A 14026-nucleotide genomic window follows, 5' to 3' on the forward strand; every position below is an offset into this window, starting at 1 on the left:
AAAAGATTTTGAAAATCAAGTAAGGGAGATAGAAGAAAAATTGGGAAAGAAATGAGAGAGATGCAGGAAAAACATGGAAATGAAGTCAGCAGCTTAGTCAAGGAGATCCAAAAAAATGCTGAAGAAAATAACATGTCAAAAACCAGCTTAGGTCACATGGATAAAACAGTTCAAAAAGTTATTGAGGAGAAGAATGCTTTAAAAAGCAGAATTGGCCAGATGGAAAAGGAGATAAGAAAGCTCTCTGAGGAAAACAAATCCTTCAGATGTAGAATGGAGCTAAAGGAAGCTAATGACTTTGTGAGAAATCAAGACAATACTTCAACACCAAAAGAATGAAAAATCAGAAGAAAACGTGAAATATCTCATTGAAAAAAACAACTGATCTGGAAAACAGATCCAGGAAAGCTAATTTTAAAATTACTGGGCTATCTGAAAGTCATGATCAGGAAAAGAGCCTTGACCTCATTTTTAAAGAATTTCTACAGGAAAATTGCCTTGATATCCTAGAAGCAGAGGGTAAAACAGAAACTGAGAAAATTCGCTGATCTCCCCTGGAAAGAGATCCCCAAAAAACAACTCCCAGGAATATTATAGCCAAGTTCCAGAACTCCCAAGTCAAAGAGAAAATATTACAAGCAGCCAGAAGGACACAATTCAAATATCATGGAGCTACAATAAGGATCGCACAGGACTTAACAGCAACTACATTAAGGGCTTGTAATATAATATTCCAGAAGGCAAAAGAGCTTGGAATGCAACCAAGAATCAACTACCCAGCAAAACTGAACATGCTCTTTCAAGGGAAAAGATGGACTTTCAATGAAACAGGGGAATTTCAAATGTTGCTATTGAAATGACCAGAGGTGAAGAGAAAATTTGACCTTCAAGTACAAGACTCAGGTAAAGCATAGAGAGTGGACAAGAAGGGAAAATTATGAGGGACTTAATGATGATGAACTGCATGTATTCCTGCATAGAAAAATGATACTGATAATACTCATATGAACCTTCTCATTTAATAGAGTAGGTAGAAGGAGCTTTTATAGATGAGGCACGGGAGAGAGATAAATTTGAAAATATAATATATGGTAAAAATGGGAGTCAGTGGGTGAAATGGAAATGTACTGGAAGTAAGAGAAAGAAGAGGTAGACTAGGCTAAGATATTTCATATTAAAGATATTTCATGTAGCTTTTGCAATGGTATGGAAGGAGGGAAGGTGAGGGGAAATGAGGGAGCTTTCATTCTCATCAGAAATGGCTCAGAGAAGAAACAGCATAAATACACTCAATAGGGTATAGACATCTAGAAAAAAAAGGAGAGAAGAGGGATGGGGAGGGGATGGGGGGATGTGGGTGATAGAGGATAGATTATAAAAGAACACATTTATTTTTTTTACTTTTTGCAAGGTGCTGGATTGGGTGGTCTGTCTGGGACCATGGGGCCAGGTGGTTGCTAGTTCTCCAGGGTGGGATGTGGGCTTGGCACCTTGAACCCAGAGCTGGTGCTCCCTCCACTGCACCACTTGGCTGCCCCACAGCACATTTTTGAAAAGGGACAGAGTGAAAGGAGAGAGACAATATAATAGATGGTAGTGGGGAGGAATGGATGGAGGGAATTACAATCAGCAGCAATAACTGTGGAAAAATATGGAAGTAAGTACTATGATGGACTTATGATAAAGAATGCGATCCACCCGAGACAGAGCTGATGGTATCAGAATGCAGATTGAAACACAATTTTTTTCTCTTTCTTTTACTTTATTTCTCATGAGGTTTTATATTTTTGTGGGGGAGTGGCATTATGTTTACCCTTAAGAATATTTTAGTAATGTATAAATAAATTAAATAAAAATAAAAATTTAAAAAATTAAAAAAAGAAAATTTAAGACATCACTGTTAAAGAATAGTTCAACTGTGAGGTCACAGTCAGAGTCTATCTCCAACTTCCTTTCCACTCATTCCACATCTCCAATTTATTGCCAAATCTTGCTTCTCCAGCCTTCACATATCTCTTGTCTTTGTCCCCTTTACTCCTCTTCTGACCACCCCAGACAGGACTTTGGAACCTCTTGTCTGGACTAATAGGCTTCTAGCTAATACTGCTCCCTCATTGCTCTGCACCACTTCAATCCCATATCCATTCAACTGCCAAAATGGTTTTCCAAAAAATATGAATGGGATTTTTTTCAAGGGAAGAAACCAGGCTATCCAAAAGAAATCATTATTAATCAGAGAATTTCTTACCAGACTGCTAAAGTTGACAAAAAAGGAAAATGATAAATTTTGGAGGGACTGTGGGAAATATATTATTGGTAGATATGTGAATGGGTACAATTATCTTGGAAAAAAACTTGGAATTATGGTTCAAAAGTTAACAAAAATTGTGGGCTCTAAGACTTAGCTATATCACTGCTAGGTCTATATAAAAAAATAAAATAAAAGAAACAGGAAAAGATCCTATATGCATAAAATACTTTTAGCAGCTCTTTTTTTTGTGGAAGGGCTAAATAAATTGTGGCATAAGAATATGATGGAGTAATATTGTGCTGTGCCTTCAAGGAGATCTGGGAAGACTTGTACAAAATCATTCAGGGTGAAATGAGCAGAATAAGAACATGCCACATCATGATGTCAGTATGACAAAAGCAAAAAAAATTACGAAGATTTTTATAAGCAAATAAAATCAACAGAACCAAAAGAACAATTTTTAAAATAACAAGTATATTGAAAAGATAATGACTTTTGAAGGCTATAACAATGGTGGTAAAAACAATGACCACCTAGAATTTTAGAGGACTGTTGAATTTAGGGCCACAAAATGAGAAACAGATATCTTTGATTACAAATAAAAAGGGAATTTTTTCTTGAATATGCTTATTTATTACAAGGAATTTGCTTTTCTTTCTTTTTTTAAATGGGATAGGGGTAGAGGGGAAAGAAAATATTTTTCAGTCAATTTAAATAAAACACTTTACAAGATAGAGAGGTTGAGGATGGGGCTACCAATGTGGAATATTGCATACACTTTCAGAAGAGTTCACTATTCTGGACCACACAAGATAATAAATGTAAAGCCCTTAGCACAGTGTCTGGCACCTAGAGTTATATAAATGTCAGTTATTATTATTATTATTAATGTTCATATTGCTTAATTGTGTTACTTTATTACAAAAGAGTTCCCATAGTTTGGAAGCAACCTGGAAATGTTCGTAATGCAAAAATAAAGTCAAAAAACTTAAAAAAATGAAAAATGAAGCCTAAGTCTGTCAATGTCGCCTGCTGGCTCTCTCAGACCTCAAAAACCTCAGACAGAGTTCTTGCTTTGCCCTGCAAGCTCTTCATCACCTGTCCATTCCCCACCTTTCCAGGCTTCTTAATCTTACCCTCCATCTACTCTAGGATCCAGACCATTCTGGTATGGGTAAAAAAAAAGAAAAATTCATGAGTGAACTAGATTAGCTAAGCAAGAAACAGAAAGAACCTGTACCAGAAGGAAGCAAAGAAACCACAAACACCTCCTGTTGTGCCAGGCCCAATGCTAATCACTTTACAAAAATCAAATCTGAAACTCACAACAGCCCTGGGAGGCAGGCACCATTTTAAATTATCATTTTACAGCTAAGGAAACTGGGGCAGAGAGATATGAAGTGGCTAGACCAGGGTCACCTAGCTAGTAAGTGCCTGATGTTGGATTTGAACCCAGGTGTTCCTTTCTCCAGATCTAGTGCTCTGCCAGCCTGTCCTCCTAGGTGTCTCTAGAAAACCTGAAGATGGGGGTAGAACTTACTATTCTATTAACATCCAAAGATGAGGAAGGAATGGGAGGAAGAGGGCATTCCATCTATTCTATGAAACATCCAAAGGAAGGAGGGCTGAGCAGAGTCTGTGCTCAGATGCCTCCAATTCCACATGGAAAGAAGAGTGATGTTTAGAATACAGGAAGGGATGGTAAGAAGGAGAATAATCTTGGTTTAGAAGTGGAAATTAAAGAGGAAAAAAAGAATGGTAAGAGAGAGTCACTCAACTGGGGAATGACTGAACAAATTGTGGTGTATGAATACAATGGAATATGACTGTGCCATGTGGAATATGAAATATGATTATGATCAAAGATAATTTCAGAGAACCCCAGAGAATCCAGAACTCTGTGAGGTGATATAGAGTAAAGTGAGTAGAACCAGGACAACTTTCTCTCTTCTGATATTAAATTTGGCATTTAAAAAAAGAAGAGAAAAAAATAAAGAATAAAACTAAGGGTATTGGTTTCAGTGACTTATAAGGGCCTTTCTAGTTTCACAACTATGATCTCATGACTCAAAGCTCCCAGTCTAAAAACACAGGAACAAATACAAAAAGCTGATTTCTTGACTGATCTCACTTAGCCCCTAAACACAAATACTAATATGCCTAAATTAAGGCACTAAAGACAGGAATTAAATGGATAATTTAGTAGATGGAAAAGAAGGTGAGCTGGAAAAAAAAAGTGATCACCAAATTACTACGATGACTAAAGTTTAAACAATTTGCTCACCTTACAATCGCTGATGCTATTGTGCACCTGGTTAAATTCTCGGTTGAAAGTGTGGGTGAGAAGTTGCAGGCACTGGAGAAGGGAAACAAAATAAAATTCAGAAGATCCCCAGACACATAACAAGAATCAGGAAAAAGTATAATTATTAAAGCTCACAATAGAACACAAGTTCTTAGTTACAAATTTACTAACATTACAGAAAGGGAAACATCTCAGACAACCCCGCCTCCCAGCCCCATCTTGGCCAGGTCTGAGAAAAGTCTAAAAGTGTTCCCATTCTTAGAATGCCCCCCCACCCCGTCCCAACCCAGCTCAGACATCTTCCAATATTCCACAAAGGTTTCACTGGGCCATCCTCTCCCTCCCTCATGCCCAGCCTATTCTGTCCTTGTGCGCGCTCTCTCTCTCTCTCTCTCTCTCACTTTTTTCAGTGCCTCACAGAGTGTACTGAACACAGAAGATATTTAATGAATGGGAAACAAACATGAAAAGAAGGAAAAAGCTCTGTAGAGAATCTGAACAAACCAGAATCATTAACACCAAATGATACAGTTATAGTCAGACAGTTCTCAGGACCCCCAATTTAAAAAAAATTTTTTATTTATTTACGGCAATGGAGTTTGAGTGACTTGCCCAAGGCCACGCAGCTAGGCAATTATTAAGTGTCTGAGGCCATATTTGAACTCTGATCCTCCTGACTCCAAGGTTGGTGCTCTATCCACTGTGCCACCTAGCTGCCCCAGGACCCCTGATTATGAATAAAATGGAGCAATTATTTTCTGATGAGTTAACCATTTAGGATATAAGAAAGAAGCTAATAAACCAAGTATTAGAAGTATAAAAAGGGCAGTTCTTATGAGATAGCATCTGTTCCTTGTCCCCAGCAATGTCAGTTTAAAAGACTAACTGGTACCTTGGTAGCCAGTTCTTTCTCCCGATCCACCAGACTCTCAATGTCAGCTGAGTCATAGCCACTGCTCTCACTTGGTGTGACTGCACTCTCCAAGGTGGTGGTGGAGATTTGAGAAGAGATGCTGGTGGAGGTGCTCAGGGTCCCACTGCTGAGGCTGGGAGATAGTGAATCACTCAGGGACTTAGGGATGCTATCACCAAGTTTCTCACGGAGCAGCAGGAAGTGACGAGTCTTCTCTACCTAAAAACATCCATACATATGTCAATGATTGGGAACAGAGAGAAGGACAAGAAGAGTTAATGTATCAAGAAGAGCATAGTTTTTTCAGATCTAAAAAAATTGAATGGAGTGGATATAAAACAATCAAAAACAAATGGAAAAATCTTCATGATTTCCTGTCCTAGATCATGATATGCCAAGACAGAGGGATTTGTGTAGTTCAATGAAACTATATACCATGAAGGACTGCTCAAGATGATTAGGTCAGGGTGGAGCATTCTGACAACAGGGGATCCACTGTAGAAGAAAATATTATACAGATCAATGTTATGCATTAGAACCTTGGACTATAAGATCTGAGAATCAAGGTAAGTTGGATGTGGTCAAACAAAAGCTAGAAAGATTAAACATCAACTTAAATGGACAGGAATGGGAGAATTTAATTTAAGTGATCATTACACATACTACTATGGACAAGAATTTCTTAGAAAAAGTGCAGGTGCCTTCATAATCAATAAAAGGGTGAGAAAAGCAGTACTGGAGTATATTCTCAAAAATAACAGAATAATATCTGTTCAAGACCAATGCATACCACTCAACATCACAGTAATACAAATCTGTGCTCCAACCACTGATGCCAAATAGGCCAAACTTATACAGTTCTAAGAAAACCTACAACAGTCTCTAAAAAATAAAATCAAAAGAAAGATTTTATATTTACCATAGGGGACTAGAATGTTTAAGTAGCAAATCAAAAGAGTAATAGGCAAGTTTGGCCTTGGAGTACAAATGAAGCATGGTAGAGTGAATAGTTTTGTCAAGACAACTCACTGGTTAATGCAAACATTCTTTTTCAACAACCCAAAAGGCAACCACACATGGATATCACCAAAGGTTAAAAACAAAATCAGATTTATGGGCATGATAAAAGACAAAAGTAGTAGGCACTTAAAAGAAGCAGAAGAGATTAGGAGGCAGCAAGAATATACAAAAGAGCTATGACCTTGGGCATGCCACTTAACCCCACTGTCTTGCAAAAACATTTTTTATAAAAAGAATATATAAAAGAACTTTACAAGAAAGATTTTAACATCATTGATAACTCCGATAGTGTAATTTACTGATCAAGAATCAGACATTCTAGAAAACAAAGTCAAGTACCTTAGAAGAATTGTTTATCATAAGGTTAGTGGAAATTATGGAATTCCAAACTGATCTATTTAAAATTCTAAAAAGATTTTTATTATTAGAATACTGATCTCAATATTCCAGTAAATTTGGAAAACTCAACAGTAGTCATTGTACTGGAAAAGATCAATTCACAATCCCAACCTAAAGAAGGATGATGCCAAAAGAATGTTCAAATTACCAAACAACTGCACTCATTTCACATGCTAGAAAAGTTAAGCTTAGGGTTCTGTAAACTAGCCTTAAGCACTATGTGAACCAAGAATTACTAGAAGTACAGGCTGGTTTCTGAAGAGGCAGAGGAAGAAGAGAACAAATTGTCAACATTCACTAGATTATGGAGAAAGCAAGGGAGTTCCAGAAAAACATCTATTTCTGCTTTATTGACTTCAACAAAGTCTTTGACTATGTGAATCAAAATAAAATGTGGCAAGTTCTCAAAGAGATGGAAATACCAGGTCACCTTACTTGTCTTCTGAGAAAATTGTATATGGACCAAGAAGCAATAATTAGAACCAAACAAGAAACAACTGTTTGGTTTAAGACTGGAAAAGGAGTACAACAAGGCTATATACTGTCACCCTACTTAACTTACGTGCAGAGTACATCATGCAACATGACAGACTAAATGAATCAAAAGATGGAATTAGGGTTTCCAGGAGAAATACCAATAATTTCAAAAAAGCAAGCAATATCACTTTGATGGCAGAAAGTGAGAAAGAATTAAGAAGTCTCTTGATGAGAGTGAAAGAGAAGAGGGTGAAAACAGGTTTGAAACTTAACATTAAAAAACCATCATCTTTTTTTTTTTAATTTTTAGGTTTTTACAAGGCAAATGGGGTTAAGTGGCTTGCCCAAGGCCACACAGCTAGGTAATTATTAAGTGTCTGAGGCCGGATTTGAACTCAGGTACTCCTGACTCCAGGGCTGGTTCTCTATCCACTGCGCCACCTAGCTGCCCCCCAAAAACCATCATCTTGACAACTAGTCCCATAATGTCCTGGCAAATAGAGGAAGAAGAAATGGAAGCTGTGTCAGATTTTGAATTCTTGGGCTCAAAATCACTGCAGATGGAAATGCAGTCATGAAATTAAAAGGTACTTGGTTCCTTGGAAGGAAAGCTATAGCAAATTTTCATGGTAAAAAGCAGAGACATCACTTTGCCAACAAAAGTCCATATACTCAAAGCTATGTTTTTTCCAGCAGCACTGTATGGTTGTGAGAGCTGGACTATAAGGAAAGCTATGGGGAACAGAATCAACAATTCTGAATTGTGGTAACACTTCTGAGAATTCTTTGGACAGTAAGGTGAAAAAAATCAATGCTTAAAGAAATTAACTCAAACACTTTGTTGGAAAGACAAATGCCAAAGCTGAAGCTTAACTACTTTGGCCAAATGTTGAGAAGACAGAACTCATTGGAAAAGATCCTGATTTTTGGAAAAGAATGAAGGCAAAAGAAAAAGGGGATAGTAGAGGATGAGATGGACAAATTACATTAGGGAAGCAATGAATATTAGCTTGGAGACAGGGGAAAAATAGAAGGGTCCAGTGTGCTATATGGTCCATGGGGTCATGAAGAGTCAGATGTGACTGAATGAATGAATAAAAAATTCATGATTTCTTTATAAGGAGAGCCAAGGTATATAAAAGGGAGTTCTCACTTCTCAAGCTGCTTTTCTTTGATCACTCTCACTTTGAAAAGAGGATTCTCTGAAAGCCCTGATAGTATCAAAGGGAGCACAAATCTCTGATACCTCATGCAGAAGTTCTAGTTTCTCCAATTCCCACTGATGCTCAAGAATAAGGCTATCTCCTCTGGGCCGCCAGCCTGCAAGGTTCTCTTCTCCTCGGACATATGCCACAGATGTATCCAGAACTTTTCTTCTTCTCCTTTGCATACCTAAATTGGAGAAAACAGAAAATTTTCTGAAGAACACATCTTTATTTTGTAATATCTTTCCTAGTTCACATGCAGAAAAATGATCTACTAACTCATCAATCTGTGCTCCAAAATTGATTGGAGTTTTGCAAATTCTATTCAGCCTCTTCCACCACTTCAACGCCCACCCCCTCAAACCCTTTATTTTAAAATTTTGAATTATTTAGCCTTCAGTGGGTTGTGCAAAGGTGGACCTACTATAACATCAATAGTGGTCCTGTCATCTTAGAAAGTAATTTGGAGTTATGTTCCCTAAAATATCCTTTGGCCCAGAAATTTCTGTCAGGCCTAAGGAGGGAAAGAGTAAAAAAAAACTATCTTTTTGAAGAAGCAAAGAAGTGGAACCAAGTAGATGCCTACTGACTGGAGAAGACAGAATAAGCTGTGTTACACAAAGGTAATGAAACATGACTGTCCTATGAGGAATGCTATGAGAAAGAGAGAAGTATGGAATGACTTCCATGAACTGATTCAGAGTCAAGTAAACAGAACCAGGGAAAGGATATACAATGATTGTGACAATGTTGATGGGAAGAGCCAGAACAATAAAACCACTCATTCAAATTGACTACTATGAATATAATGAGGGACCAAGGATGGTCCCAAATAAAGAAGGAGCCTTCCCAAGTTTCTTTGAAGAAGTGAAGGATGTTGCATTCGTGTGAAATACTGCATATAGTGTCAGACTTTTTTGATGCTTACGTTGAGCTATTTTCTTTCCCTCTTTTTTATTCTTTGTTATGAGTGTTCTCTAGAAGGGAGTAGATGCAAAAAAAAAGTCTCAATAAAAAGGAGATTAAAAAAAACCTCCACAAACCTCACAGTATTGTGATAAAGACTTAATTTCAAATCAAAGGCTTCATTTTTGCTGTATGAACCAAGCATATGAAACTCTGGTTTCTCTTTAAACATGTTTCCCACAGAGATAACAATCCATTAGGACTGAAAAGTTCTCCTTTATTTGGCTAAGCCCCTCTCACTGTCTCTAATACTATTTTCAAAGAATATGAAGATTTCCTTTGGTCCATGGGATAAGTGATAAAAGGGATGAATGCAGTCAATTTATACTAAAATATATGCTTTGATGATAGTTAGAAGACACTTTAATCATTCCAAATGGTACTGATTCTTTTTGGTTTTGTGGTAGCTTAATGTGCTGTCAATTATCTCCAGAGGAGTCAAATTTCCAAAGCAGGTTCATTTTTATTCATTTTTAATTTCTACAATATGCAACTTCATGCTGTCGAGATGATTTTTAAAACTGTGTTGCAATATAAGAATGAAAGGTTACCTTGTCATTGAGAGTGATGGTAAATCTCTTGAGAGAGAGAGAGATGTGAGAATAACAACCATTATAACAAAATACAATTTTCAATTATGAAAATTTTTGATGTTTATCCCAGATGGATGTTTTCTAGCTCTCTAGAACAACATAATTCTATCAACACATATATTTGTAGCACCTATGTGTAAGCATAACACCATATACAAACAACAGCTGCTTACCAGGACTGCCTGTGTCTGCCATTTTGCATAAACTGAGTTCATAAATTCCTGTTACACGGTTTCTGTTTAAAGAGAAAACAAACCAAAACAATTGCATCTATTTTCAGAACAGAAATATGAAAAAAAGAAAAGTTCTCTTTTATAAAAGGTGTCAGTTTATCTCTGTAAAAATAATCATTCATCTCAAAGACAATGAAAGTACCTTAAAAATAATAACAGTCTTTGCATAGAATTTTAAGATAAACAAAGTAATTTGAACCCAACAAACATTTGAAATAAATAGAATAAGTATTGTTGTCTCTATTTCACTGATAAGAAAACTGAAGCACAGTGGTCAAATGTTATGTCTATAGCCATGCTGGAGCCTTATGTTGAAGAAGGAGGTAAGGGAGTTTCACTTTGATTCCTGGCAATATACTAGAATGAATCACCAAAAAAGATAGTGAAAATTTTACAAAGGTGATGGTCACAAAGAACTTTGTAACCCTTTGATCCAGCAATACCAATAATGGATCTATATCTTGAAGAGAACATGAAAAAGGGTAAAAAATATTCATGGCAGCACTTTTTGTACTGGCAAAGAATTGGAAATTGAGAGGATGCCCATCATTTGTGGAATGACTGAACAAATTGTGATATATGAATGTGATGGAACACTGTTGTTCTATAAGAAATCAAGAGGGATAAAACCATCAAAACTGTCTGGTATTGGCTATGTAACAGAGTGGTGGATCAGTGGAAAAGATTAGGTGCAAAAGAGACAGCAGGAAATGATTATAGTAATAAGCTGTTTGATAAATTCAGAAGAGTCCAGCTTCTGGGATAAGAACTCATCGTTGATAAAAACTGCTGGGAAAACTGGAAGATAGTATGGCAGAAACTAGGATTAGACCAATATTTCACATCATACACCAAGATAAAATCAAAATGGGTGCAAGATTTAGACATAAAAGACAATACTATAAGCAAATCAGGAGAACATGGAATAGTTTACCTGTCAGATCTATGGAAAGGGGAGCAGTTTATGACCAAGGAAAAGATAGAGAACATCATAAAAAAAACAAATTGGATAATTTTGATTACATTAAATTAAAAAGCTTTTGTGGGGCAGCTAGGTGGTACAGTAGATAGAACACCAGCCCTGGAGTCAGGAGGACCTGAGTTCAAATGTGGCCTCAGACTAACTGGGCAAGTTACTCAATCCCATTGCCTTTAATAAATTTTAAAAAATTTTAGAAAAAGCTTTTGCACAAACAAAACCACTCTAACCAAGATCAAAAGAAATGTAGTAAATTGGGAGATAATTTTTACAAATTGTATTCCTGACAAAGGATTCATTTCTAAAATATAAAGAGAACTGAGTCAAATTTATAAAAAAAAAAACAAGCCATTCCTCAACTGACAAATGGTCAAAGGACATGCAAAGGCAATTTTCAAATGAGACAATCAAAGATATCTATAGTCATATGAAAAATTGCTCTAATTAGAAAAATTCAAATTAAAGCATTTCAAATTGGCCAATATGAACAAAAAGAATAATGATCAATGTTGGAAGGACTATGGGAGATCTGGGACACTTGTTTCATTGTTGGTGGAACTATGAACTGATCCAACCTTTCTGGAGAGAATTTGGAATTTTGCCCAAAGGACAATAAAAAAAGGGTAAAAACTACACATGTACAAAAATATTCAAAGTAGCTCTTTTTGTAGCAGCAAAGAATTGGAAATCAACGGGATGTCCATCAATTGGGGAATGGCTGAACAAACTATGGTACATGTATGTGAAGGAACACTATTATTCTATTAGAAATCAGGAGGGAAGGGATTTCAGAGAATCCTGGAAAAGACTTGCATGAACTGATGCTGAGCGAGATGAGCAGAACCAGAAGAACATTGTACACCCCAACAGCAACATGGGGTGATGATCACGCTTGATGGAAATGCTTACTCCATCAGTGCAATAATCATGGACCATTTTGGGGGATCTGTGATGGAGAATACCAACTGTATTCAGAGAAGGAACTGTGGAGTTGAAATGAAGACCAAAGATTATTATCTTCAATTTTAAAAAAGTTGTCTTAAGTATTACATAATTTTGCTAGCCCTAATATTTTCCTTCTTCCTTAAGGATATTTTTTCTCTCAACACATTCAAATACTGATCTATGCATATCATGGAAACAATGTAAAGACTATAAGATTGTCTTCTGTTGGGGGGAGAGGGGGAAAGAAGGGAGGGAGGGGAAAAAACTGCACAATTCAAAACCTTGCAAAAAAATGATGGGTAGAAACTATGATTGAATATAATTGAAAAACAAAATATTTATGAAAAAATAGAAATCACGAGGGACAGGATTTCAGAAAAGCCTGGAAAGACTTGAATGAATTGATGCTGAGTAAGAAGAACAGAAACATAATAACAATATACACACTAACAACAACATGGGATGATGATCATTTTTAATGGACTTGCTCATTCCATCAGTGCAATAATCAGGGACAAATTCACAAGATTTGTGATGGAGAATACCTCTGTATCCAGAGAAGGAACTGTGGCATTTGAATGAAGACCAAAGCTTATTAGCTTCAATTTTTAAAAGTTGTCTTATGTATTATGTCATTTTACTATCGCTAATGTTTTTTTTCTTCCTTATGGATCTTATTCTTCGCTTACAACATTCCAATTTTGATCTATGCTTACCATGGATACAAATGTAAAGCCTATATATCAGATTGCCTTCTGTAGGGAGAGAGGGGAGAGGGAAGAGAGGGAGAAAAATTGTAAAACTCAAAATCCTGCAAAAATTGATTGGTATGATCTGAGAATATGAAGTAAAAATAAAGAATGATATAAAAAAGAATAAAAACTTATTTAAAAAAGAACTAAGCAAAATCATTTATTAAATGCTTTCTTTGTGAAAAGTACCGGGGCTACAACTAGCACTCCCACTATGAAGAAGCATTCCTGCAATAGATGGTAAGCTCCTTAAGGGCATTGTCTCTTTTTGTATTCCCAGTGCTTAGCACCACAGTAGATGCTTAATAAATGTTTAGTGACTGAATGACATTCAAATGTGAAGTCTGCAAATAAAGGAAGTTCCAACCGTGAGTCAGAGAAGCCTGGCAGCCATCAGGGCACAACATCATCTTCTTTAATATATTTCCATTCACAAAACTATAGCTTGTTTCTGATATTTAACCATTTAAAGAAGAGAAGAACATGGAGGGGAAAAGAACTTTGCTTTTCTACAGCCACATAGGTGGAGGAAGCAGGGTTACCTACAGCCATGAAGATTGGGGGGGGTGCTACCTGCAGCCATGAGGACTGAGAGGGCAGGGCTCCCCACAACTGCAGAAGCTACTGCCCAGGACATTCTCACAAAAAGCTTCTCAGGGCTTGCGTTGGCCACAGGGTCACTGGCTGGGTACCAGTGCTTTCTTGAGGTCTCATAGGCCCTTCAGGGTTCTAAGACCCACCATTTTTAGACTCTCTATGAGAATTATAATATTACTATTGGTACAGTGTGGGGTATCTGCCAATCAATTAATTATAGAGCCAGAACTGAAGAGTTGGAATGGATTTCAGAAGATATCAAGTTCCACACATGCCAGAAAAAGGATCCACTCTAGAATCAACTCGATAAATGTCATCCTGTCTTTGTAGGACTTTGTAGGGAAAAATTGCTCCTCCCTGAGATAGCCTGCTCTAATTTGGAAAGTCTATC

General features: G+C 36.8%; 1 protein-coding gene across 6 annotated transcripts in view; it reads right to left on the reverse strand.

Moving 5' to 3' along the window:
- KIF1B (kinesin family member 1B) overlaps positions 1–14026 on the reverse strand; it is a 192324-nt gene that overhangs the window by 12007 nt on the left and 166291 nt on the right. For all 6 annotated transcript variants that reach the window (XM_074218481.1, XM_074218482.1, XM_074218480.1 and 3 more), the window contains 4 exons: positions 10303–10364; positions 8612–8757; positions 5449–5688; positions 4536–4607 (listed from right to left, as the gene is read on the reverse strand). In XM_074218481.1, the coding sequence (XP_074074582.1) occupies positions 4536–4607; positions 5449–5688; positions 8612–8757; positions 10303–10364 (520 nt within the window). The remainder of the gene's footprint in view (positions 1–4535; positions 4608–5448; positions 5689–8611; positions 8758–10302; positions 10365–14026) is intronic.

Source organism: Macrotis lagotis, chromosome 1, assembly GCF_037893015.1.
Source record: "Macrotis lagotis isolate mMagLag1 chromosome 1, bilby.v1.9.chrom.fasta, whole genome shotgun sequence".
Lineage (NCBI taxonomy): Eukaryota > Metazoa > Chordata > Mammalia > Peramelemorphia > Peramelidae > Macrotis > Macrotis lagotis.